The sequence below is a fragment of the Lissotriton vulgaris genome, chromosome 6 (genome assembly GCF_964263255.1).
Source record: "Lissotriton vulgaris chromosome 6, aLisVul1.2, whole genome shotgun sequence".
NCBI lineage: Eukaryota > Metazoa > Chordata > Amphibia > Caudata > Salamandridae > Lissotriton > Lissotriton vulgaris.
The window spans coordinates 1,770,231,008-1,770,258,630 of NC_141694.1; the positions used below are offsets into that span (position 1 = coordinate 1,770,231,008).

Genomic DNA, 27,623 nt, shown 5'->3' on the forward strand with positions numbered 1-27,623 from the left:
TTTGCTTGGGAGCCCGAGAGAACTTGGTGAGAGCAGTCTTACACATCTGCACTCTCCAATAATTAGGGATCATAGCATACCTCTGTAGACAATGATAAACAGATGATTTTTAATCTACATGAAAAGGCTGATCTTACCACTTCTGCGTTTAACATGATCATGTCAACCATTTTGCACTAGATGGAAAGAAACTTTCTAACACGTAATCCATCAAACTGAGGATTCCTCCCAGTCTAATACGAAGTGAATATGAGGGGACTGCAATATCTGTCTGGTTGAGAAAGTCCAAATCCTTTGGATCATCCTAGATGCCAAGCTCAATCTTAAGGCCCAAATATCCAAAGTTATCAGTACCTGTAAATTCCAAATTAGATTGAGTATGATAATACCTTTTCTATACTATCCCGATAAGATTACAGTGGTTATTATTTTTGTACAGTCCATGTTGGACTACATAAAATATCTGCCTACTTTGATCTTCCCCTAAAGGAGCTTAACCAGCTCCAAAACATTCAGAACTCCCTAGTGAGAGCAAACCTCAACCTGAAACGGTTCAAGTAAATCTCTCAACATCTCAAAATACTACATTGGATTCCTATCAAGAAATGGATTCTCGTTAAGTCCTGTGTCATCGCCCACTGAACGATGTATGGCAGAGCACCCTGCTTCCTATCTATCAAGTTCAAAAAGTACATGCCCAGCAGACTGCTCAGATCTTGCAAGAAGGCTACCATAATCATCCATCACACAAATACTCTAGATGGGGATGAAGGGCTTTCAGAATCCAGGAAGCCTTAGTTTGGAACTCTCTTCCCCTTGGAACTGAGCTTTTCAGACCTGTTAAAATTTTGGAAGCGCTTTGAAAGCTTTGCACTTTAACAAATGACGTCATCCTTGAGGGTACTAAATTGTAATGTAGTTAGCACAATTGTTTCCCAAATGAGTGCCAGCATCAAGAGACTCGTTTCCGTGAGTGATAGCTTCTCTGTATGCAACTTTCCTTAAAACATATCATACCCTCTTGGTTCCTCGGCTGTACAGCCTATGGGTAGGAAAGTAAAGCACTTCAACAATGTTATTCTAGGTTCACATAAAATGTGTAAACTGAAGCACCTTTTAGAACTACATAACCTAGTTTATTACCTGTTTATATTATTTCCCTCACAGAAATGAGTAGCTGTTTAATATTCAAAATGAAATTGTTGGCAAAATGTACAGCTAATAAAGTTGTTTCAGATTATTAGAGTTTATTTATCGCATGTAATACCACTCTTGAGCATTCTTGTGAGAGTAAGGACATGGTGGATCTTGTAAACTTGTTGATTTGTGTGTCATTAATGTAATGATTAGCAATTTATAATTCCTTCTATGTATGTTTTTTATTTACATTTATATCTCTAGCTTTTACTGGTGGGCGGAGCTTGCACAGCAGTCAGTCCTCCTTTGATTTCTGTGATCCTCTGGAGCCAGTGCAGCTTGGGCTGAATCAGTTTCCTACAGCCAATGACAGCAGCCCCCGATCAGGGGTGACACCGGACCAGGGCAGGGGAACCGTTCCTGGATCTAGCCCCTTCCAGTCAGATACAGGTATGTGCTCTCTATGTGTACAGATAGAACATCTGCTCAATTTGTGACGCAGGTCCTAATTTTGAGACCGGTACCGAGTGTAATAGATAGATGAGCATCTCTGCCTCATTCACAATGTTGTCCTGGTCATCTTAATGTCTTTTGTAGCATTTCCAGTTATACTACTGTGTTGCACTTTGCTTCCTCTTAGTTTACCTAGTTGCCTCCTTTGAGTACCCTTGCCTACTGGCAGGACCGGAAGCTGCATCTCACCAGTTGTTGCAAAGCCCTGAACAGCCCATGCACTGCGTATGGGTGTACATTATAATTGCCCATACCCCTTAAGTGTGTGCCTGCTCATCTGTTCCCAATCCCATTTTTCCTTTGATCGGTATTGACAGGAGTATGCTTCTCTGGCGTTCTCTTATTTTCTGCGAGGATACAGCTCTGCTTCTATTTTCAGATTTCTAACTCTTTACCTTTACTTTGTTATAGCATGGGCATTCTTTCTTGCACCACCATGAGCTCAAACCATGTACTTCATGCACTAAGCAGTTTGTAGCAGCTGATGCAAACAGGTGCATGTTTGTGACAAGAGCCTTAAAGAAAACAATGTTGTGTATGCAGAACAAAAGGGCCTCTCTTCTGCAGGAGCCAGAGCGTTTCAATTTTTTAGAAGACAAGTCAAGTGGTAACCTTTCTACCATTAAGAGCCCATTAAATTATAAGGCTCCTCTGGCCCAGTGAGCAACATGTGATGACTTTCGATCCTACGATCATTCCTTACCTCTTTAACCATCAACAGTTTCCGTAGCCTTGTTCAGAAAGAAATTGATTCTGTCGACCTGGGCAGTGACTTCAGAGACTAAAGGGGCCAATTCTTGTGGTTTAAACACCTGCTGTTCATTCTCAGTTACAGCCCTGTATCCTGGCTGCTTGCGGTTTGGGTCCTTTGACACCAAATTTTTGCCATCAGCTGGTTCCATTCTATCTAGATTAAGGGATCCAAAAGTGATTGAGAGTTGTCATCTTGGCCCGTGACATCAGGATAAGCCATGTCCTATGATATAAATTGAGACATTTGGTTTAATTTGTTAATGCGTTTAGAGTCTATCCAGGCAAAAAGACTTCCAAAGTGAGGGGATTGGTCCAAGTAGATCCGGAATCCTCCACTGAGTTTGTCAAAATGGCCAAGGGTTGTATTTTTCCCCTTGTAACTGTCCCTCTCCCGCAAATGACGTGCATACCTAGCCTTGCTCTTCTTTCCACATGTGAGCTCATCTGCCTCTCCTAGTGCCCTATTGGTGACCTGCTTAGTCTTACAGACAACTATAATAAAGGAGAGGAAGATGAGATGCTCTTGCCCCTTCTTGTGAATCACTTCCTGTCCACCTGGGTGGATGTGCATCAGTTGCCTTGGATCATGTTTCTGGCCTCAAAACCAGGGTTACAAAACAAAAAAAGAGAAATCTGCACTCCTAAACCATATAGAGGCTACAGGATAAACATGGGTTATTTACACTGCAATCCTAAATTAAAAAGTAGTGTTCTTAAGAATAAGCCTTATGGAGCCAGCAGGAGGTAATACTTGACTATGCCATAACCAGCATTTGTTACGAATGGCCTTTTGGGTTTCAAGGATCCCACTACTGTGCGCATTATCTGTGCTCAAAAAGTTAACCTTTTACTATTTACCTAGGTTGTCAATAAAACATATCCCATGGAATTCTAATGTCTCGGGTCAGTTAGTGTAGTCAACAAAATACTTGCCTCTAGTCTTGGCCTAAAATGATTTTAATAATGGTAAAAGGGCCCTATTAATAAACTGTGACAAAATATAGATTGTGGAAGTTAATGGTGGAAAGCAATAAACATGAAAAGTGATATATGTGTATGTAATAAGATCTAAGAAATGTTTTTTTATATTCCAGCATTTAATTGCTTTCTTCATTCTTCGGAATAGAAACTTTGTATATCCCAGTAGTAATGTCACCTATTATAAACTGATTCACTAATGGACTTTTAGATTTCCATTAGCTTTGTTTTCTTACTAATCTCATCCTGAGTGACATTTGACAGTCTGCCTTTCCCAGTGATGCATTATAATCCCTCTTACCAGTATCATAAATGATACTTTTAGTATGCCAAATGCGTTTTATATGAAGTCTGTGTAACCTAAATAGGTATTTTAACAGATTTGCATGAATTGTACAATTTAGTCCTGTGGTACTTCTCTAACGTTTGAGTAAGACTTTAATTTTGCCTGCATAGTCCAAATTAATCGTTAGATCTCTAGTCTGCTTGTGCAGTGATGTTTATAAACTACATTCTGTGCTTTTAGTTGGAAATTCAAATATTTCTTCTGGTACAATCTTTTGCTATCTGATGCAGACTTTTAGCTGCAGATTTCTTACCTGACCGCGCGTCAGCCTGGATTCGGAACTTTTTCCGTCAGCAGTACCTCTGCTTTCCAATAGGTGGCGTCATTTGGTTTCATGTGGTGTTTGCACTGGAAGTGACTTGTGCTGTGCATATATAGGCGCCACTCCAGCGCATCAGTTCTTTACTTGCCGCACCAGTCAGCGCAGATCTGGAGTCACTTTTTGACTGATCTTTTTCGACCTTTCTTTTTAAGAGTTTTTGAGACATTGTCTTTAGGTGTGGCAAGCATGTTTGTGAGGAAGGGTGGTTATCAGCCCTGTGGCGCCTGTCACCGGCAAATGTCTGTAGCAGACACACACCTAGTCTGCCTGTAGTGCCTCAAGCGAAACCTTTACGCCAAGACCTGCTTCGATTGTCGTGCCATGCACCCCAAGGCTTTGCGAGATCGATCCTTCAAGCTCCTTGCTGCTTGACGTGCGACACCGTGACGATCTTGATCCCGTTTGAGAGGAAGGACCAGGGATCGGTCGCAGAGCCACTCCAAATGCTCATTGTTGCACTAAGTCGTTCGGGCATTCGGATAAGTTGCACAAACATAAAGAGAACATGAAGTCAAAGAGGACTTCACCCCATCCTTCAAAGTCATCAGACAAGTCGAAGGTGCTTCAGCATTTGAGGCCTGGCTCCTTGGTTGAGCCTGTGCCTGGCCTGTCCCTTCACCTCCCTGAGTTTCTGGGAGCTGGAGCAACCCCCGCCCAACTCCAAAAGTTTTATGAGGCCATGCATCCCATAATTGAGCGTCACATCCCCACTGGAGTGCCTTTGGGCCTCTACTATCTTCTGCAGGTGGGTTCACTCCCGGTGCTAGTCGGGCCCATTCCCCTGAGATCCATGGATGGATCCTGACTGGCACCGGTCGAATCACCTTGACCTTCCCTGGTGCCAGCTGCACAGCTGACGTTCCTGGTGCCGCCCCTATTCTCATCCCTGACTCTGACATGGAGGGGGTGAATTTTGGAGCCACCACCCAATGGAGAATTGCAAACTCAGTCGGCCTGGTCTCCAGGTACAATTGAGCGCACTTGGGTGAAATGGAAGACCTCATTAAACACCTGTCTAACGAGTTTAAACAGAGTGAGGAGGAGCTAGTGTCAAAGGGCAATGCCACCATCCGGTGTACCCTTGACGCTGTGGATATCACAACTAGGGGGTGTCAACACTAGTGTCTTGGTCAGGCAACCTACATGACTGCATTTTAGGTTTTAAACCCTTAGTCCAGCAGCATCTGGTAAATCTGCCCGTCAGTGTGAAGACCTTGAAACAGGTTGACCAAATGTTGAAGCTTATAAAGAAAGACATTGACACTGCCAAAGCTATAGTGGCCCTCCAGACGTAGACTCCTAGAGGTTCTTTTCAGAGGCATCAGTACAGGATCGAAAACCACCTCCCCTGAGCCTATCTCTTCGTATCAGAGATAGCAGCAGACCTAACAGCATTATTTACCACAAGGCTACACCAGACTGCCGTATTTCCTTCCTCACTGGCAGGAAATCACATCTGAGAAGTAGATCTTAGCAGTGGTTCACCACAGTTACTGGCTAGAACTTATTACACCCCTTCCCAACATCTCACCCTGCAAACATAGGAGAGGGCATCTTTGCCTCCTACAGGAAGAGGTGTAATTGCTCCTTATAAAGGGCCCTTACAGCCACTCCCCCACCGACCCCCTACACTGATGGCAAAGGGATTTACTCTCTGTACTTCCTCATCCCTAAGACAGACAGTTTCCTCTGGCCCCTCAACCGGTACATCCTCTCCGAACACTTCCACATAGTAACCTTAAAGGATGTTGTTCCATTGCTGAAACAAGGTGGCTTCTGGACTGCGTTAGACCTCAAGAATGCCTACTTCCACATTTCCATGAATCCTGCCCACTGACGCTTCTTGTACTTCGTGCTAAGCAGTTGTCATTACCATTTCAAAGTATTACCATTCGGTGTGACCACTGCACCAAATGCCTAGCAGTGTTTGCTGCACACCTAAGGAACTTTTTTAAGCATCTGCTTCATCCACACTCTAGTCACTGCTTGTGCAAGCGTACTTCTTTACAGTCTATGGAGAGCATATGTATCTACAGTAACCCATGCTATGAACGGAAAATGTTATTACACTTTAAGCATCTGTTTGTAGTGTGTAGCGCTGTTCCAAAAGATCAAGGCAGCAGACCAGGTCAAGCACTAATAGTTCTATCGTTCTAAATTCTGGATGGTGCAAACTTCTTCCTACACCTGCTACCAATAGGTGTATAAATCAGAGATACACACACATAAGATGGAAGGTGCACACAATTAGAGTCCAAAAGAAAAATGGTATATTGTATATCTTCTTCTTTATCAGTTTGAAGTTGTCAACCTATTCGGACAAAACCGTGTGGATCAAACAGCAGATGGCAATTTTCCTTCAAAGGGACGCCGCTACGAGCCAGATTACTGAACCCGAGCACCCGACTACAGGTGCTCGGTGGTTATTACCACGAACACCGTGCTACACTACAGACCGGTGTCCTCTACAGCTTCACTCTATGCCCTTACCGGAGGCTGATATTACAAGGAATATAAGAAATTTCCCCTGGGAACCACTAGATTCCCCGGCGAACGTTTGCTCAACTTTGAACAATCACTGTATCAAGTCCCTGAAATTTGCCATACTCTGAAAACTACTGGACTTAACGTTGGGATACCTACTGGGCTGACTCATTCGTACCTAGTGTGAACACCTCCTTTTAATATATGAAGGTTATATGCCTTTGAAGGAAAATTGCTATCTGCTGTTTGATCCACACGGTTTTGTCCGAATAGGTTGACAACTTCAAACTGAATTGATTCGCCCTGACGAAGTTCCACAAGGCAAATGGAACGAAACGCGTTGGCTGTGCCTGTATCTGACGAATACTGTTAAATAAAGAAGAAGATATACAATATACCATTTTTCTTTTGGACTCTAATTGTGTGCACCTTCCATCTTATGTGAGTGTGTAGCGCTGTAGATTCACATGCCTCCTCTCTCTTCCTTGTAAGATCCCCTCTCTTTTCTAGTTTCTCAATACAAATGTGCACCACAGTCTGTTGACTCCCCACTCCATGCTACTCTCAGCCATTGTGCGAAAAACAGTCTAACATGTAGTCAGTGCCCATGTGCATTAACGGTTAGGGTAGGAGTGACTTTATACCTTGTGACTCAAAAGATGGCTTGAAAGAAAAACAACTTTCAAACATCCAAGCTTGACACTAGATGGCGGAGTATGCAGAGCATGTGAATCTACATTACTACACACTAGGAACAGATGCTTACAGGGTAAGTCAAATTTTCTTTCCCATCTCGTTTCAACACCTAACCATAGCTTCACTTTCTGCCTTGGTTTTTTTCAGTGAATCTCTTGGGTTTTCTTTAACTTAATCTAAGATACTTTTACCATGCATAACTATAAAGTCATTTTTAAGACACACCTTGATAGGGTAGCAATATTTAAAATTTCTTCGTGCTACTTCGACAATGGTTGGCAGTCAGAATCCCATAACGAGGCAATGGTTGCCAGCATTCTTGTATCTGAAATTTTCCAATTCTAGTGACTGCTTTTAGTGGTCTCCTTTTACATTTATCTATTTGTTTATTTATTTTTTTGAGATTTTTATTGCGCAACAAATACCCGAAGGTGTCTCGGCGCATGTGACTATTCAGAAGGACCAATACCCAGAAGCCTTACTGGTTGAATAACCATGTTTTAAGAAGCTTACGAAAGCTGACAAGATTCGGAGCTGTTTTAATAGTCAGAGGGAGGGCATTCCATAGCTTGGGTGTTGCTACCATGAAACGCCTGTCCCCCCAGGTCACAGTTCTGGTTCGGGGAACTGGGAGCAAACAAATGTTTGCGGATCTAAGCTGTCTTTTAGGGCTGTAAATCTGAAAGGCCTCTATCAGAAACCTGGGGCCCATGTCGTGGATAGCCTTGTAAGCAATACAGAGGTTCTTGAACTTGATGCGATTTTCCACTTTAAGCCAGTGGAGATGACGAATGGCTGTGGTGGTCGGATGACGTCGTGGAATGCCTAGCAGAATTCTCGCTGCCGCATTCTGTATGCACTGAAGTTTATTTAGGACTTGTTTCTGAGTGTTAAGAAAAAGGGCGTTCCCATAGTCCATCTTAGAGAATACCAACGTGGTAATAAGGGTTTTTCCTGCAGAGGTCGGAAGATAGGGCATGAGTTTCTTGATTTTCTTTAAGATAAAAAAGGCGGATGAAACAACTTTGTTTATGTGGTGATTGAAAGACAGCTTATTGTCGAAGATAACTCCCAGGTTTCTGACCTTGGCAACCGGGACAGGCGGGGGACCCATCTGACTGGGCCACCAGATGGATGACCAATCCGGAACAAGGTTGCCAAAGGTCATAACCTCGGTCTTATCCGAGTTGAGCTTCAGACAATTTGTAGACATCCAGGAGCAGACAGCAAGCATTGCTTCCTGGAATTTTGCTGCCACCACTGGACCATCCTTGTGCACCGCCAGGACTAATTGGGTGTTGTCTGCATAGGATGTCAGACGCAACCCATGGGCTTTTATCACCCTCGCTAAGTCCGTCATATAGATGTTGAATAGCGTCGGACTTAGCGAGGAGCCCTGGGGGACCCCACAGGGGAGCGCAAAGATGGGGGAGTAGAAGTTGCCTAATTTCACTGTCTGCGTTCGACTAGCCAGGAAAGATGAAATGAGATCTCTGGCCAGGCCGACAACCCCCAAGGCTGCGACACGGTCGATCAGAATAGCGTGATCGACCGTGTCGAAAGCCGCGGACAAGTCCAAAAGGATGAGGACTGCCGCTCCTCCTTGGTCCATGATGGATCTGATCTCATCAGAGGCTTTTATTAGTGCAGTCTCGGTCCCATAGCCCTTCCTGAACCCAAACTGAGTATCATCAAGGAGATGGTGCGAGTCGATGAACTCTGAAAGCTGTTGGTTCATCAGCGTTTCACATATTTTGGCTGGGAAGGGGAGGCCAGCAATCGATCTATAGTTGGCCGAAACTGTGGGATCCAGCGACGACTTTTTCAACAGAGGCTTGATGACCGCATTCTTCCAGACCTCTGGGTAGATACCTGTTTGAAAGATGGTATTGCAGATATCTATGAGAGGAGAGGAGATCGCCTCGTTTAAAGCACTCATCATTGCAGGGGGACAGGGGTCAAGAGGGGAGCCCGACTTAGTAGTAGCAATGAGCCTGCTGATCTGGTCCTTAGTAACGGGATGGAAGGAGGGGAAGGCAGTGTGACAGATGGATAATTCACAGCCTGGCTCCGTAGCCTCCCATCTAAGGTTCCCAGAGAAGGATGAGATGATTAGATGTTGGCGACCTTAGTGGAAAAAAAAGAGGCCAGTGAATTGCACAGTATTTGTGAAGGTTCGATCCCTGAACCTGAAGGGGGGGTGGAAAGAGTATTCACCACTAAGAACAATTCCCTAACCGAATTCTCGGCAGTCTCAATTTTGGGCGGAAAAGAAGGCACTTTTTTGAGCAACGATGGCCTTTTTATAGATTAGAAGAGCATCTTTGTAGGAATGCTTGGCCACCGGGCAGTACTGCTTTCGCCAACGCCTCTCCAGGTTCCGGCAATGCTGCCGATGGAGCCTGAGCTCCTCAGTGTACCATTGTGCTGAGGGAGACGTTCTGTTGGGGAGAACACATTTCTCCGGGGCCACCTGGTTAGCTGCATTCCGGATCCAGTCCTGGAATCTAGAGGATAATACATCAGGATTATCGGATCCTGTGTACGGAGAGGAGGCTAAAATATCCACAAATCGGGACATGTCTGCATTTTTCCATGCCCGTGTTCCTATCCTAACTCGATGTTTGGGTTGGGGGGGATTAATGGCACGGGTTTGTATGGTGAAAATGATGGCCCTATGATCAGACCATACTAGTGGTAGTACATCCACCACGGTGATATCGGGGTTGTTGGTAAACATGCCGTCCAACGTATGCCCGACTTGATGGGTAGAACCCTTCACTAACTGCTGCAGTCCCATGATCTGCAAATCGGCAGTGAGCTGTGCAGTGTCATTATTATCCTGATCTTCAAGGGGAAAATTACAATCGCCCAAGATCACATACTCGGGTGATCCTATGATATGCTCATTAAGTTCAGAGAGTGTGACTAAGAAAGAGCTGCCGGGGCCAGGGGGTCGATACAGAAGGATCCCTTTTAGAGCCTGTTTATGGTTGAGGTTAATGGCAAAGGTAGCAGCTTCACAGTTTGAACACTGGATAGGGTCAAGTTTAGAGCGATATGTGTCCCTGTAAATAATGGCTAATCCACCGCCTCTTCCTATGGTTCTGTCATGCCTGGCCACACTGTAGCCTTCCGGGGTAGCTAGACAAAAGTCTGGTCCTGAGGCAGCATCCCCCCAGGTTTCCGTGACAAAAAGAATGTCCAGGTCCTGGCTGAGGATACATTCCCTAATCTGTAAGCTATGACTGGGAAGAGAGCGCGTGTTAATAAGTGCTGCCCGATATTGGCGCTTGTGTGGAGCTTCAAAGCTGTGGCAGAGAGAGGCACGCGATGCACGGGGGGTACAGTCGGGGCAGTTTAAAGGTACACCCAGGACACGGGGCAGGAGTGTAGGCCACATTGGTGGGGGGGGGGGCATTGTGATCTGGTAATCCTTAGAACTATGTTGCATCAGTAGGAATACTTGTTCAACGGAGCCAGTCTTAGACCTCTAAATAATAGTGTAACCAGCAGAAAGCCAATTTTCTTTAATTAGAAAATAATGTACCACCTTTAATTTCTTTTCTCTGAAGCTGAGGCATTCATTGTACTTCCAGTGCTTTTAAATACTCGCAGGATTCGTTTGTGCCATGCTGATTTGGAATAGTGTGACTGACCCCATTAGTGAGTTTAATGCTTGAGTAATAGACCCTGCCAGCCATTTGTGAGTGGAAATTATCCTCAGGCGAGAGCGATTTATGCTAGGATCTTCTCACTCTGCCCCATTGATTGCTGAAGAGCAAGGAGGTCAAAGACAGGAGAAATTTGCTCCTCTATGGTTGTCTGAAAGGGTGTCATTTTTGAAGAGCACGGTCTTCAAAAAGGATAAATGAACTAGTATGAAAGACTCCTTTTCTTTACCGACAGCCACAGCCTTGTGGAGATTAAGCGAAATATGCAGAGATTGAAACGTGGCTAACACTTGATAAATGCACCCAGTCTTTGAGTTCCCCAATCCTGGGCTGGCTGAAAAATGTCAGGCCCGTCCTCTTCCAGAATGCCCCTAGAACAAGTCCCTTGTGTAGCTCAGTTACTGCAGAGTGCAAGAGTTCCAGTCAGTCACCTTGGTTCTCTGTCCCCAATGATATTCAGCCTGATTCGAACGTTATGTTTATGGTTTTATAAAGCGCATAGCTGCCCAAGGGCTTCCCAGCGCTGAGGAGCAGATGATGAAATATAGAACAGAGAGTTAATAGAGACACAGCCATGTTTTTTAATTTTTCCCTGAAGCTTAGTCCATCCCTTGGCAGTCTCATTTCCTTGGGGATAGAGATCCACACCTTGGCGCTAGGTGCGGGAACGATCTTCCTCCCCTTCTGGATCTCTTCATCCTGTGCTAGTCTAAGCAGTAGTGCGTTAGTGTCTTGATGTGTCCAACAAGCTCTTTCAACAAGAACCTCAACGCGGATCTGTGTAGCAACCTATGCCTTCCTCACCATGACTCCATGGTCTCCTGATGGAGACCATGGAAGGAGAGGCTTGCTAACTTTTCACTAGATTGATATTGTGACATTTTTCACTATCTAAAAGACGCTTGAGACCTTCATAGACAATCCCTACCTTCTCCGGCCCTGCAGTTAATTTGTAAAAAAAAAGAAGAAGAAGAATAAGTGTCAGGGCTGTCGTGTAGAAGCAGGGTGCACCATCCCATTTCTCCTCTAACGCCACCTAAAACAGTCAACTACTAACTGGGGAGAGGATGTGGCGTAATACCCAGACCTGCTGACTCTGGCGCTTTGGAGCCATCAGCACAACATTCTGTGATTCAAGGCAAATGACTTAGGGTCAGATGTATCAAGATACACTTTTGCGATTCTCAAATAGCGATTTTTAAGGAATCACTATTTGAGAATTGCAAAGTGGTATGTATGTAGTAATTCGCTATTTTTTAGCGATTTCTTAAAATTCCTTAATTGCGATTAGCAAATTGCTAATCGCAATTAAGGAATAATTTCCCATTCATTTCTACTGGCCAGGAGGCCCATAGAAATGAATGTGAAATTATTCTCAATTTGCGATTAGCAATTTGCAGATCGCAAATTGAGAATAATTTCAAGGGTGCAGGGGTGTCCAAAGGACACCCTTTTACACCCCTGAAATAAGCATGGGTGCACATGTGGTGCACATACATGCCCTGAGGGCATGTATGTGCATCACATGGCACTTTGAAAAATGCAAAAATGAGCATTTTTCAAGAAATTAGCAAATTACCACCAACTTGAAGTTGGTGGTAATTTACGATTCCTTAAGGACAGTTAGCAATTTTTTTTCTTCATACATTGCATTTAAGGAATCGCAAATTTTGAGATTCCTTAAATGCAATAGCAAAATAAGGAATCGCAAATTTGCGATTCCTTATTTTGCACTGAAATTTGTTACATACATACCATTTTGTTCACATGAGTTCGCAAACGCCGAAATTCTGAGAATTTCAGCGTTTGCGAACCCATTTCAGCTTCATACATCTGGCCCTTAATCTTCCAGTGCCTACCAAAAATGAGTTTGTCCATAACTGGAGCTCCTCCAGCTATAACACTGGTGTTGATGATTAAGTGCAGACACCACCGGCTCAAATTAAGTACTGCGCCCCTGCCAAGAAAAGAAGTAGGCAAAGACCGTGTAGGCGTTGCATTGGACTCGTTACATTGAAGTTAACATTCCAATTTATGTTTCCCGTGTACTTCAAAAACAATTCCCCAAATAACCTCAGTGCACTTTTCGTTGTTGGCTAGTCATGAATTCGAAGGCATACCACTTGGATCAATGACAGTTCGTACCGTCAGAGTGGACATAATTCTTCACTGGATTGGTGTTCATCCCCCTCCTTAGCGCTGTCCTGTCCCACTGCACCCCAAGAGTTCACACTGTGTATTATGTTGGATGTTCTTGCATTCTAGTGCGCATGTTGTACCGCGCAAGCCCGTGGTTAGCTAGGCCCTACTGCTCCCTGTTCACATTATTGCCCAGCATTGTCTGTTGTTTGTGCCTTAGGTCTCCCAGAGCTGGAGCTCGCTCTAGCAGACCACCCCTTCGGACAGCCTGGGATTGGAGAGCAGCTACCGTGGATGGACAACAACATGGCGTCCATGAACCGGGGACCTATGAGCAAACAGGAAGAGTATGTATTCTTTCTTTTATACCTACAGTGGAATGATTACTGACAATAGAGATGAAATATGGCGTGGAGTGTGGTGGTCGTTGTATTGTAAGAGCAGAGCCCAAGAATCTCAAATCTTAAACACACTATTGCATGGCACACTTGCACTTCTCTCTTTAAATTGGCTTTGTGTATTGTCACTTAGAAGTGACGACACAGTATAGTGGGATAGAGAGTTTAGGGGGCGGGATCTGACGTTCTTGTGCTCGTGAGGGGCCGGTTTTGTCAGTGATGTGACACAGGAACTGGAGTATCTGGTGTGTGCTGCAGGTGCCCAATCACGTGGATATCAAACAGTCCATGTCTCTCGAATTTCACCCTCAAGGCCTCAGTGTAACGAAGAGGGAATAGACAAGGAAACGTCCCTTCCCTGGCTTGCTATACCTAGAGATCTGCTCCAATGTACAGTTTTCTTTTTGAAAACATCTTTAACTTATATAGAAAGTCTCCTGTGTGTAATGCAGAAGGGGTAGCAAACCCATATGTGTAATGCAGAATGGGTAGCAGTCCCATATGTGTAATGCAGAAGGGGTAGCAGTCCCATATGTGTGATGCAGAAGGGGTAGAAGTCCCATATGTGTAATGCAGAAGGGGTAGCAGTCCCATATGTGTGATGCAGAAGGGGTAGAAGTCCCATATGTGTAATGCAGAAGGGGTAGCAGTCCCATATGTGTGATGCAGAAGGGGTAGCAGTCCCATATGTGTGATGCAGAATGGGTAGCAGTCCCATATGTGTAATGCAGAAGGGGTAGCAGTCCCATATGTGTGATGCAGAAGGGGTAGAAGTCCCATATGTGTAATGCAGAAGGGGTAGCAGTCCCATATGTGTGATGCAGAAGGGGTAGCAGTCCCATATGTGTAATGCTGAAGGGGTAGCAGTCCCATATGTGTAATGCTGAAGGGGTAGCAGTCCCATATGTGTAATGCAGGAGGGGTAGCAGTCCCATATGTGTAATGCAGAAGGGGTAGCAGTCCCATATGTGTAATACAGAAGGGGTAGCAGTCCCATATGTGTAATACAGAAGGGGTAGCAGTCCCATATGTGTAATTTCCAAAGGGGTAGCAGTCCCATATGTGTAATGCAGGAGGGGTAGCCGTCCCATATGTGTAATACAGAAGTCGTAGCAGTCCCATATGTGTAATGCCGGAGGGGGAGCAGTCCCATATGTGTAATGCAGGAGGGGTAGCAGTCCCATATGTGTGATGCAGAAGGGGTAGCAGTCCCATATGTGTAATGCAGGAGGGGTAGCAGTCCCATATGTGTAATGCAGAAGGGGTAGCAGTCCCATATGTGTAATGAAGAAGGGGTAGCAGTCCCATATGTGTAATGCAGGAGTGGTAGCAGTCCCATATGTGTAATGCAGAAGGGGTAGCAGTCCCATATGTGTAATGCAGAAGGGGTAGCAGTCTCATATGTGTAATGCAGAAGGGGTAGCAGACCCATATGTGTAATGCAGAAGGGGTAGCAGAACCATATGTGTAATGCAGGAGGGGGTAGCAGTCCCATATGTGTAATGCAGGAGGGGTAGCAGTCCCATATGTGTAATGCAGAAGGGGTAGCAGTCCCATATGTGTAATGAAGAAGGGGTAGCAGTCCCATATGTGTAATGCAGGAGGGGTAGCAGTCCCATATGTGTAATGCAGAAGGGGTAGCAGTCCCATATGTGTAATGCAGAAGGGGTAGCAGTCTCATATGTGTAATGCAGAAGGGGTAGCAGACCCATATGTGTAATGCAGAAGGGGTAGCAGAACCATATGTGTAATGCAGGAGGGGTAGCAGACCCATATGTGTGATGCAGAAGGGGTAGCAGACCCATATGTGTGATGCAGAAGGGGTAGCAGACCCATATGTGTAATGCAGAAGGGGTAGCAGTCCCATATGTGTAATACAGAGGGGGTAGCAGTTCCATATGTGTGATGTAGAAGGGGTAGCAGTCCCATATGTGTAATGCAGAAGGGGTAGCAAACCCATATGTGTAATGCAGAAGGGGTAGTAGACCCATATGTGTAATGCAGAAGGGGTAGCAGACCCATATGTGTAATGCAGAAGGGGTAGCAGACTCATATGTGTAATGCAGGAGGGGTAGCGGTCCCATATGTGTAATGCAGAAGGGGTAGAAGTCCCATATGTGTAATGCCGAAGGGGTAGCAGTCCCATATGTGTAATGCCGAAGGGGTAGAAGTCCCATATGTGTAATGCCAGAGGGGTAGCAGTCCCATATGTGTAATGCTGAAGGGGTAGCAGCCCCATATATCTAATGCCGGAGGGGTAGCAGACCCATATGTGTAATGCCGAAGGGGTAGAAGTCCCATATGTGTAATGCTGAAGGGGTAGAAGTCCCATATGTGTAATGCCGAAAGGGTAGAAGTCCGGTATGTGTAATGCCGGAGGGGTAGCAGTCCCGTATGTGTAATGCCGGAGGGGTAGCATTCCCATATGTGTAATGCCGGAGGGGTAGCAGTCCCATATGTGTAATGCCGGAGGGGTAGCAGTCCCATATGTGTAATGCCGAAGGGGTAGAAGTCCCATATGTGTAATGCAGAAGTGGTAGCAGTCCCATATGTGTAATGCCAAAGGGGTAGCAGTCCCATATGTGTAATGCCGAAGGGGTAGCAGTCCCATATGTGTAATGCAGAAGAGGTAGCAGTCCCATATGTGTAATGCAGAAGAGGTAGCAGTCCCATATGTGTTATGCAGAAGGGGTAGCAGTCCCAAATGTGTAGTGCAGAAGTGGTAGCAGTCCCATATGTTTAATGCTGAATGGGTAGCAGTCCCATGTGTGTAATGCCGAAGGGGTAGCAGTCCCATATGTGTAATGCCGAAAGGGTAGCAGTCCCATATGTGTAATGCCAGAGGGGTAGCAGTCCCATATGTATAATGCAGAATAGGTAGCAGTCCCTTATCTGTAATGCAGAAGGGGTAGCAGTCCAATATGTGTAATGCCGAAGGGGTAGCAGTCCGATATATGTAATGCTGAAGGGGTAGAATTCCCATATGTATAATGCAGAATTGGTAGCAGTCCCATATGTGTAATGCAGAATAGGTAGCAGTCCCATATGTGTAATGCAAAATAAGTAGCAGTCCCATATGTGTAATGCAGAAGGGGTAGCGGTCCCATATGTTCAATGCAGGAGGGGTAGCAGTCCCATAGGTGTAATGCAGAAGGGGTAGCAGACCCATAGGTGTAATGCAGAAGGGGTAGCAGTCCCATAAGTGTAATGCAGAAGGGGTAGCAGTCCCATATGTGTAATGCAGAAGGGGTAGCAGTCCCATATGTGAAATGCAGAAGGGGTAGCAGTCTCATATGTGTAATGCAGAAGGGGTAGCAGTCTCATATGTGTAATGCAGAAGGGGTAACAGACCCATATGTGTAATGCAGAAGGGGTAGCAGTCCCATATGTGTAATGCAGAAGGGGTAGCAGTCCCATATGTGTAATGCAGAAGGGGTAGCAGTCCCATATGTGTAATGCAGAAGGGGTAGCAGTCCCATATGTGTAATGCAGAAGGGGTAGCAGTCCCATATGTGTAATGCAGAAGGGGTAGCAGTCCCATATGTGTAATGCAGAAGGGGTAGCAGTCCCATATGTGTAATGCCGGAGGGGTAGCAGTCCCATATGTATAATGTAGAATAGGTAGCAGTCCCTTATGTGTAATGCAGAAGGGGTAGCAGTCCAATATGTGTAATGCCGAAGGGGTAGCAGTCCCATATATGTAATGCTGAAGGGGTAGAATTCCCATATGTATAATGCAGAATTGGTAGCAGTCCCATATGTGTAATGCAGAATAGGTAGCAGTCCCATATGTGTAATGCAAAATAAGTAGCAGTCCCATATGTGTAATGCAGAAGGGGTAGCAGTCCCATATATGTAATGCAGAAGGGGTAGCAGTCCCATATGTGTAATGCAGAAGGGGTAGCTGACCCATATGTGTAATGCAGAAGGGGTAGCAGTCCCATATGTGTAATGCAGATGGGGTAGCAGACCCATATGTGTAATGCAGAAGGGGTAGCAGTCCCATATGTGTAATGCAGAAGGGGTAGCAGTCCCATATGTGTAATGCCGAAGGGATAGTAGACCGATGTGTGTAATGCAGAAGGGGTAGCAGACCCATATGTGTAATGCAGAAGGGGTAGCAGACCCATATGTGTAATGCAGAAGGGGTAGCAGACCCATATGTGTAATGCAGAAGGGGTAGCAGTCCCATTTGTGTAATGCAGAAGGGGTAGCAGACCCATATGTGTAATGCAGAAGGGGTAGCAGGCCCATATGTGTAATACAGAAGGGGTAGCAGACCCATATGTGTAATGCATATGTGTAATGCTGAAGGGGTAGCAGTCCCATATGTGTAGTGTAGAAGGGGTAGCAGGCCCATATGTGTAATGCAGAAGGGGTAGCAGTCCCATATGTGTAATGCAGAATAGGTGGCAGTCCCATATGTGTAATGCAGAAGGGGTAGCAGTCCCATATGTGTAATGCCGAAGGGGTAGCAGTCCCATATGTGTACTGCAGAAGGTGTAGCAGTCCCATATGGGTAATGCAGAATGGGTAGCAGTCCCATATGTGTAATGCAGAAGGGGTAGCAGTCCCATATGTATAATGCAGAAGGGTTAGCAGTCCCATATGTATAATGCAGAAGGGTTAGCAGTCCCATATGTATAATGCAGAAGGGTTAGCAGTCCCATATGTGTAATGCAGAAGGGGTAGCAGTCCCATATGTATAATGCAGAATAGGTGGCAGTCCCATATGTGTAATGCAGAAGGGGTAGCAGTCCCATATGTGTAATGCAGAAGGGGTAGCAGTCCCATATGTGTAATGCAGAATAGGTGGCAGTCCCATATGTGTAATGCAGAAGGGGTAGCAGTCCCATATGTGTAATGCTGAAGGGGTAGCAGTCCCGTATGTGTTATGCAGAAGGGGTAGCGGTCACATATGTGTAGTGCAGAAGTGGTAGCAGTCCCATATGTTTAATGCAAAAGGGGTAGCAGACCCGTATATGTAATGCAGAAGGGGTAGCAGTCCCATATGTGTAATGCAGAAGGGGTAGCAGTCCCATATGTGTAATGCAGAAGGGGTAGCAGTCCCATATGTGTAAATGTAAATGTACAGGAATTTATATAGCGCAAATCACCGAGCGGTTTCTAAGCGCTTGCTTGGGGAACCCATCCTGGTATTCCCCTGTGAGATAACCCCGGCAGGGTATCCGCAAGGTGAAAGCCAGGCATCCCGCCGCGAGGGGCCGTTGTGGAGATTAAGCAAGCTATTGCCCAGAGTCGCAGAGTGTGAACCCGTGAATCAAGTAGGCACCGGAGTGAGAATGGTCGAGTCCATGGACATTTTAGGACTCAAGACCCCACCGAGCCGGGAATTGAACCCTGGTCCCGGGCTGACCTCTGCTTCCAGGTCTGCCTCCTCTAACCAGTGAGCCACACTTCTCCTGTGTAATGCAGAAGGGATAGTAGTCCCATATGTGTAATGCAGAAGGGGTGGCTGTCCCATATGTGTAGTGCAGAATTGGTAGCAGTCCCATATGTGTAATGCCGAAGGGGTAGCAGACCCATATGTGTAATGCAGAAGGAGTAGCAGTCCCATATGTGTAATGCCGAAGGGGTAGCAGACCCATATGTGTAATGCAGAAGGAGTAGCAGTCCCATAAGTGTAATGCAGAAGGGGTAGCAGTCCCATATGTGTAATGCAGAAGGGGTAACAGTCCCATATGTGTAATGCAGAAGGGGTAGCAGTCCCATATGTGTAATGCAGAAGGGGTAACAGTCCCATATGTGTAATGCAGAAGGGGTAGCAGTCCCATATGTGTAATGCAGAAGGGGTAGCAGTCCCATATGTGTAATGCAGAAGGGGTAGCAGACCCATATGTGTAATGCAGAAGGGGTAGCAGTCCCATATGTGTAATGCAGAAGGGGTAGCAGACCCATATGTGTAATGCAGAAGGGGTAGCAGTCTCATATATGTAATGCAGGACGGGTAGCAGACCCATATGTGTAATGCAGAATGGGTAGCAGACCCATATGTGTAATGCAGAATGGGTAGCAGACCCATATGTGTAATGCAGAAGTGGTAGCAGACCCATATGTGTAATGCAGAAGGGGTAGCAGTTCCATATGTGTAATGCAGAAGGGGTAGCAGTCCCATATGTGTAATGCAGAAGGGGTAGCAGTCCCATATGTATAATGCAGAAGGGTTAGCAGTCCCATGTGTATAATGCAGAAGGGTTAGCAGTCCCATATGTGTAATGCAGAAGGGGTAGCAGTCCCATATGTGTAATGCAGAAGGAGTAGCAGTCTCATATGTGTAATGCAGAAGGGGTAGCAGTCTCATATGTGTAATGCAGAAAGGGTAGCAGTCCATATGTGGCAGAAGGGGTAGCAGTCTCATATGTGTAATTCAAAAGGGGTAGCAGTCCCATGTGTGTAATGCAGAAGGGGTAGCAGTCCCATGTGTGTAATGCAGAAGGGGTAGCAGTCCCATAGGTGTAATGCAGAAGAGGTAGCAGTCCCACAGGTGTAATGCAGAATGGGTAGCAGTCCCATAGGTGTAATGCAGAAGGGGTAGCAGTCCCATATGTGTAATGCAGAAGGGGTAGCAGACTCATATGTGTAATGCAGAAGGGGTAGCAGACTCATATGTGTAATGCAGAATGGGTAGCAGTCCCATATGTGTAATGCAGAAGGGGTAGCATTCCCATATGTGGAATGCAGAAGGGGTAGCAGTCCCATATGTGGAATGCAGACGGGGTAGCAGACCCATATGTGGAATGCAGAAGGGGTAGCAGACCCATATGTGGAATGCAGAAGGGGTAGCAGACCCGTATGTGTAATGGAGAAGGGGTAGCAGACCCATATGTGTATTGCAGAAGGGGTAGCAGTCCCATATGTGTAATGCAGAAGGGGTAGCAGTCCCATATGTGTAATGCAGAAGGGGTAGCAGACCCATATCTGTAATGCAGAAGGGGTAGCAGTCCCATATGTGTAATGCAGAAGGGGTAGCAGTCCCATATGTGTAATGCAGAAGGGGTAGCAGTCCCATATGTGTAATACAGAGGGGGTAGCAGTCCCATATGTGTAATGCAGAATGGATAGCAGACCCATATGTGTAATGCAGAAGGGGTAGCAGACCCATATGTGTAATGCAGAAGGGGTAGCAGACCCACATGTGTAATGCAGAAGGGGTAGCAGACCCATATGTGTAATGCAGAAGGGGTAGCAGTCCCATATGTGTAATGCAGAAGGGGTAGCAGACCCATATGTGTAATGCATATGTGTAATGCAGAAGGGGTAGCAGTCCCATATGTGTAATGCAGAAGGGGTAGCAGTCCCATATGTGTAATGCAGAAGGGGTAGCAGTCCCATATGTGTAATGCAGAAGGGGTAGCAGTCCCATATGTGTAAGCAGAAGGGGTAGCAGTCCCATATGTGTACTGAAGGGATAGCAGTCCCATATGTGTAATGCAGAAGGGGTAGCAGACCCATATGTGTAATGCAGAAGGGGTAGCAGACCCACATGTGTAATGCAGAAGGGGTAGCAGACCCATATGTGTTATGCAGAAGGGGTAGCAGTCCCATATGTGTAATGCAGAAGGGGTAGCAGTCCCATATGTCTAATGCAGAAGGGATAGCAGACCCATATGTGTAATGCAGAAGGGGTAGCAGACCCATATGTGTAATGCAGAAGGGGTAGCAGACCCACATGTGTAATGCAGAAGGGGTAGCAGACCCATATGTGTTATGCAGAAGGGGTAGCAGTCCCATATGTGTAATGCAGAAGGGGTAGCAGTCCCATATGTGTAATGCAGAAGGGATAGCAGACCCATATGTGTAATGCAGAAGGGGTAGCAGACCCATATGTGTAATGCAGAAGGGGTAGAAGACCCACATGTGTAATGCAGAAGGGGTAGCAGACCCACATGTGTAATGCAGAAGGGGTAGCAGTCCCATATGTGTAATGCAGAAGGGGTAGCAGACCCATATGTGTAATGCAGAAGGGGTAGCAGAACCATATGTGTGATGCAGGAGGGGTAGCAGACCCATATGTGTGATGCAGAAGGGGTAGCAAACCCATATGTGTGATGCAGAAGGGGTAGCAGACCCATATGTGTAATGCAGAAGGGGTAGCAGTCCCATATGTGTAATACAGAGGGGGTAGCAGTCCCATATGTGTAATGCAGAAGGGATAGCAGACCCATATGTGTAATGCAGAAGGGGTAGCAGACCCATATGTGTAATGCAGAAGGGGTAGCAGACCCACATGTGTAATGCAGAAGGGGTAGCAGACCCACATGTGTAATGCAGAAGGGGTAGCAGACCCATATGTGTAATGCAGAAGGGGTAGCAGTCCCATATGTGTAATGCAGAAGGGGTAGCAGTCCCATATGTGTAATGCAGAAGCGGTAGCAGTCGCACACTTTTACCATCACAGCACTGGTAGGAATCAGCTCGTTCAAGTAAGTCTTTTTGATAAGAATTGTGTTTCCCGCATCCCTTGTAATCTAGCCAGTCATGGGCAGGCAGCCGAGGTGTGTTTGGTCACAGATGAGTCTTTCAAGGCAGATGGAACTAATAGTGGAGCAATTGTTGAGCCATATGAAGACAAAGTAAAGTGAACTTCAAGACCGACGCAGTACAACATTCATCCGTTCGCTCTGTGTGAAGAGAGAAGTATTGGGAGAGCAGGTACTGGGAATGTTCCCAAATGTAAAATGTGGCGCTAAAGGTTCTCTTGCGCGCATGGATGGGAAATGGCGCAGTTCCGTCCTAAGTATAGCAGTGCCTGTGGGTGACAGCACCTTGATTGTGTCACATCGGCGTCGCTTCTCATCTCATGTGAACAATATTGTATATATTCCCAGCTCTGACCCTGGTCTCTTAGGGCACAGGAGGACTGCGCATTTATGCAAGACCTTCTGTCAGATATATCCTGTTCCTTAAGAACTGTAAAGCTTTAAGGTCTGATGATAAAAATGTGATACCTGGTTTGCACATCTGTGAATTTAACGTTCATATAGCACCATATAATTATTTTAGTTTGTTTTTGGTTCTTCTCAGCCTCCACCCTGTGTCCTCAATTCTTGTCCATCCAACTTTACACCGCCTCGGTGGACTCGGCCTTTCCGTTCGACCCACAGGGCAAATGTTCGAAGTCCACAGGTGAAACCATTGAAACTTTGATCTGACCGCGGGCCGTTGTGTGTTCCATGCCAGATGCACACTTTTGGACTGGCTTCAGGGATGGCTTCGGTGCTCAAAACACTAATTCCACCTCTTGATTCACATAATTAGGGCTGGATGAATTTTACGTTTGTAAGACGCACTTTTGAGTGCCCTGGCAGAATCGCCACATTAGCAAGTTTAGGGTTAGGAGTGAGTTTGTTGAGCTTCTAAGTCTGTAACCTATACACATAGGAAGGGTAATCACTCAAGAACCTGTGAGCTTGAGCATTTACATACTTCTTGTGGGACATTTTCCTGGTAAAAATACATTTGTGCATGTACTTGTGCGAAACGCAGGAGTGCCTTTCCAGAGTAATAAAGAAGAGGGCACATCCTCACATTTAATGGGGTTGTAGGTGAAGGGCCTTTTTCAGGGGTAAAATATTTTACCCATGCAAAGGAAAAAGGTTACTTACCCAGTGTGCATTTGTGCATCATTGACTCATATGGAAGCTTACAGTGGGTGGAAATTCCCCTTGTGTCATTTTATATATTGCCTCCCCAGGAACAGGTAGCGGAGTTCCTATATATAGGAATGCATGGTTGCCCTTGTGCTCTACAGTTGTAAGGAGGGTGTCATTACTATGAGCTGCCAAAGGTGCACCAGGGAGGATAACCCTGAAAGCCCTCTTGTTGGTGCCTGTGCCAGGGGCGCTAGCTCGGGCTCCCATTAAGTTCTAGTTGGATTCCTGCGTTTTGGGAGATAAACAACCCGTGAGCTGCTGGTTGAAGATTCGAGTTTAGTTTCAGGGTGGAAATGCTGTTTGGTCAAAGCAATGATTAAGTTGGTAAGTTTGGCGATTCGAATGCATTCTAATGCATTAATTAACGAGCGAGAAACTAAAAACGAATGTCATTGCCTTTACATTCTTTGAAATCCGTAATCGGCTGGAATTCATGCGAATACTTCACACAGATGACCTAAGAGTGCGTGATGATGTGCCTGGCATGTAGAAGAAGGGGGCGCCGGTGGAGTGGCGCACCTTGCCATGCCGGAAGTGTTTCCCTTGTTTCCTGTCATTTTCTGGAGCAGTGAATGAATGAGGCGCTGCGAGGCCGAGCTGATCACTGCAGTAACCGTAATGAGGGCCTCTAGCCGTACCTGTACCGCTCTCGGGGTTTCCTGAGGACGCGGAGAGAGAGCACAGGCATGCGACTGCGGCAGCCGTCTATTTTGGGAGGGATTAGCGTCTCCTGTTATTCTTTAGCTCTTCGGAGCCCTTCAGAAGTTCAGAAAGTTTGAAGCAGTCAGACGGGATCACATGTTGGTTGAGGAGCGGCTCCTAATGTTGATCGGGCCGGCTCTACTTTTCAGAACTTCAAAGGTGCATCGAAGTTCAGGAGATTGAATCCGTGTGCTGGGGAAGGTCCTCCCTCGCCTCGCCAGCGTTTACAGACTAAACTGCTCATTTACGAAGCTGCGCACGCTGCCACCTTCTGGCTGTTATGAGGCTATGAAATGCTCCTGCTTTTTAAGACCACGGAACTCAGTTACTTAACAAGTTTGTATTTATCGTTTTCGTGTTTTGTTAACATGTTTAAAGGGGCCGTCCGGCGAATGATGTTACAATACCTCTCAAAACCCACCTTGGTGGATATAGGAGAAAAGACCTGCCTCAAAAGCTGAGAGAGGTTAGAGGGTCAAACCCAAAATTGGGAGGAAACCAGATATCATGCCTCCTATATGCTGACGATCTGGTAATCATGGACCAGACGGAGATTGGGCTCCAAAGAAAATTAAATCGATTCAAAGAATACTGTACTACCAAAAAAACTAGTAGTAAATATGGAGAAAACAAAAATTGTTTGTTTTGGTAGGAGAAAAACAAAGTTCTCTTGGTACCTGGGCACAGTATTACTTGAGAGGGTTTCTGAATATAGATACCTGGGAATGTGGTTTTCTGGTACCCTGAAATGGCATACTCATTTACAAGCACTAAAAATGAGGGCATTGGCTTCCGTGAAAGGTCTAAAAAGATTCAACAATATATACGGAGAAATGTCGGACAGACCGGTCCTGAAAGCCTATCAAGCAATGGTGCCCCCTCAATTCTTGTACGGAGCCGAAGTCATTTACTTAAGCAGTAAGACCTCCTGGGATAGAGAGGAGGGAAATATATTAACCCTTTCCATGCTCATGACGAGCTCAGCTCGTCATGATGCACGGTTGAGCTGTGCTGATGACGAGCTGAGCTCGTCATGAAACTATGGAAATGGGCATCATCCAGCACCGGAGGGGAAAACACCTAGCAGCGAAGGTGTTAAAAAGCCTATTTGTACTGCCTAAATCTTCTATGGTACAGGCGGTTAGACTTGAGTTGGGAATTACTTCGTGGGCGATAACCGCCTGTATGGCCCTTGTACGATTCTGGCAGCGATTGGGAACAGATGAGCTCCTCAAAATCTCCCAGTGGGCCAAAGAGGAAATTATAAAGAGCGACCTACCCTGGGCAAAAGAGGCTAGAGCATCAATAAGGAATGCATACAGGGTGCTCGATCTGAAGGTCTGCCCACTACAAGATCATATAATAATAGGAAAGAGAGAGATAAGGCTCCAAGGCACCGATATGTCCCGCACCTATGATCGGGAGTACCTCTCACAAAAAAGCTCAGTAGCCCACATGACATCTGCCTGGGAGCTTGACCAACACTTTCCGTATGTGGACCGGTTACCAAGTCATAACTTAAGGCGGGAAGTCCTAAAAATGAGAATCGGAATAAACCCATGCTACGCGAATAATGGAGCCCGAAATCAAATGATAAGTTGTAATGGGATCTGCACTTGCACTTTAGGTACTACCTGTAATATTATACACATTTTATTAGATTGTATGTGGTTTTTAGATTTACGAAAGGAGATTTTACGTCCGATTTTTAAAAATTATAATATTGCAAATAGGATGCAAGCTGCTAAATTGTTGATGGAAATGGAGAACTTAGATATAGCCTGTGCCTTGGGGAAATATATAAAAAAAGTTAAGGTATTTCTCAGCTGCACAGAGTAAGATCTAATAATATAAGCCCTTGACATCAAATAAATGTGAAACAATTAGTGATTAAAATAGTGCTGTATGATTAAGAAGATGATGTATAGATATGAACTAAGCGTCTTATTTAAATCAATTGTGATAACATTCCGGTTTTAAAAATGATAGTCGAAGTATATGTATATTAAGATATAATATGTTTATTGATACCGCCGTGCTATGTATTTACTGTTGTTTTTATTTTCCCTGTTTTAGTAAGATAAGAGGTAAATTGTACTTTTATGGTTGTAACAAACCAAATAAAGTTTGTTTTTGACTTGACTTGACTTGAATCCGTGTGCTGGGGAAGGTCCTCCCTCGCCTCGCCAGCGTTTACAGACTAAACTGCTCATTTACGAAGCTGCGCACGCTGCCACCTTCTGGCTGTTATGAGGCTATGAAATGCTCCTGCTTTTTAAGACCACGGAACTCAGTTACTTAACAAGTTTGTATTTATCGTTTTCGTGTTTTGTTAACATGTTTAAAGGGGCCGTCCGGCGAATGATGTTACAATACCTCTCAAAACCCACGCAGACGCCATCAAACAAAGCAACGTTTAGAACGCCTCTTGTTGGGGATTGTTTGCGATGCAGGGTGGGATTTTATGTATTCTTAAATTAGGCATAATTTAGGCATAGCATATATTTAATCTATAGTATATGTATTAATTACCCCTCTAAGGTGTGTATTCTCTTTAGAATCTTGGTTTAGGCGTCGCTTGGTGTGAGTCCCAGATTCCAGTTCAGTTGAGGCTGGTTCTGGGACAGTCACTTTGGAACGTCGTGTGCTGTTTCACCCTTTATAAATTAAACCTATGTAAACCTTTGGTGACGTGTCTTCCATATGAGTATGCTACCACATGTATTGGCGAAGAGGATGGACTGATCCCAACTCTGAGAACAGCGCCCTCATCAACATTAAGCTCTTCCCGCAGAGCTGGTGATTACTGTTCCGTCATATTGCGTTGTGCATCTGAATGCTATACATTTGAACGCATAAGGGTGCGTCCTGTGTGTGTGCTAAGGATACCAGGCATCTTTACTTTTCACTCCTTTGGTCCACATTGGGTGGCATTGAAGCTCAAGTCTCTGCTCATTGCTCAAAGAATCTGCTGCACTTTAATTGGCCGTTGTCACAGAGAAACTTATTGTACTATTGAAGAGAACCAATAACGATTGGATTATCCTCAGCTTTTACTTGTTTACTTGCTGAATAGAATACCGTGCAGTGGGCAGATCTACCAGTCTCTTTTTTTCCTGAACCTGAATGACAGAAAACGAAATGGAAACAATGGTTCAAAACATTTGAAAGTTATCTAATTGCGACTGCTATCAAATTTGAACCTACCCGATATCTGTATATGTTTTGATGCCGAAGGTCAAAGGATTTCTGACCACCTACCGATGTTTCCTCCTCAAGATGCTAGTTAAACAGATGTATATTGTAAATAGACTGCATAATTATTTCAAGGATGACACAAGTATTATAGTGGAACGACGTAAGCTTTTCACACGCCCTCAATTGGACCATGACTTCTTTGACAGGTTTCTGGCGGAACTCAGAATTTGGGCCTCCAAATGCGATTTGGATGGAAATCAAGATCATTATTTACTTGACCGGTTAGTAGTCAACGTTTCAATGGGAGAATGCAAGAGAAATTATGCTTCCAAAACCCTAGCCTTGTTGAAATGCTGGTAATAGCTAGGGGCATTGAAACATCCATCATGTCTCCCAAAGAATTAGGGAAGTTTAAACACATTAATGGTGAGAGGATGTGGCGTAACGGCTAGAGCAGCCGACCTTAAAGCTTGGGGAACCAGGTTCCAGTCTGACTGGAGGCTCAAACATCCTGTGATTCTGGGCAAATCACTTAATCTCCCTGTGCCTAAAAATAAAATGAATGCGTCCGTCTGTAATGCAACTGTTGCTCATGTAAAGCTCTCGTAT

At 45.3% G+C, this 27,623-nt stretch overlaps 1 protein-coding gene across 3 annotated transcripts in view; it reads left to right on the forward strand.

Moving 5' to 3' along the window:
* NCOA1 (nuclear receptor coactivator 1) overlaps positions 1-27,623 on the forward strand; it is a 1,223,800-nt gene that overhangs the window by 1,006,641 nt on the left and 189,536 nt on the right. For all 3 annotated transcript variants that reach the window (XM_086928021.1, XM_086928023.1, XM_086928022.1), the window contains 2 exons: positions 1,402-1,587; positions 13,263-13,389. In XM_086928021.1, the coding sequence (XP_086784147.1) occupies positions 1,402-1,587; positions 13,263-13,389 (313 nt within the window). The remainder of the gene's footprint in view (positions 1-1,401; positions 1,588-13,262; positions 13,390-27,623) is intronic.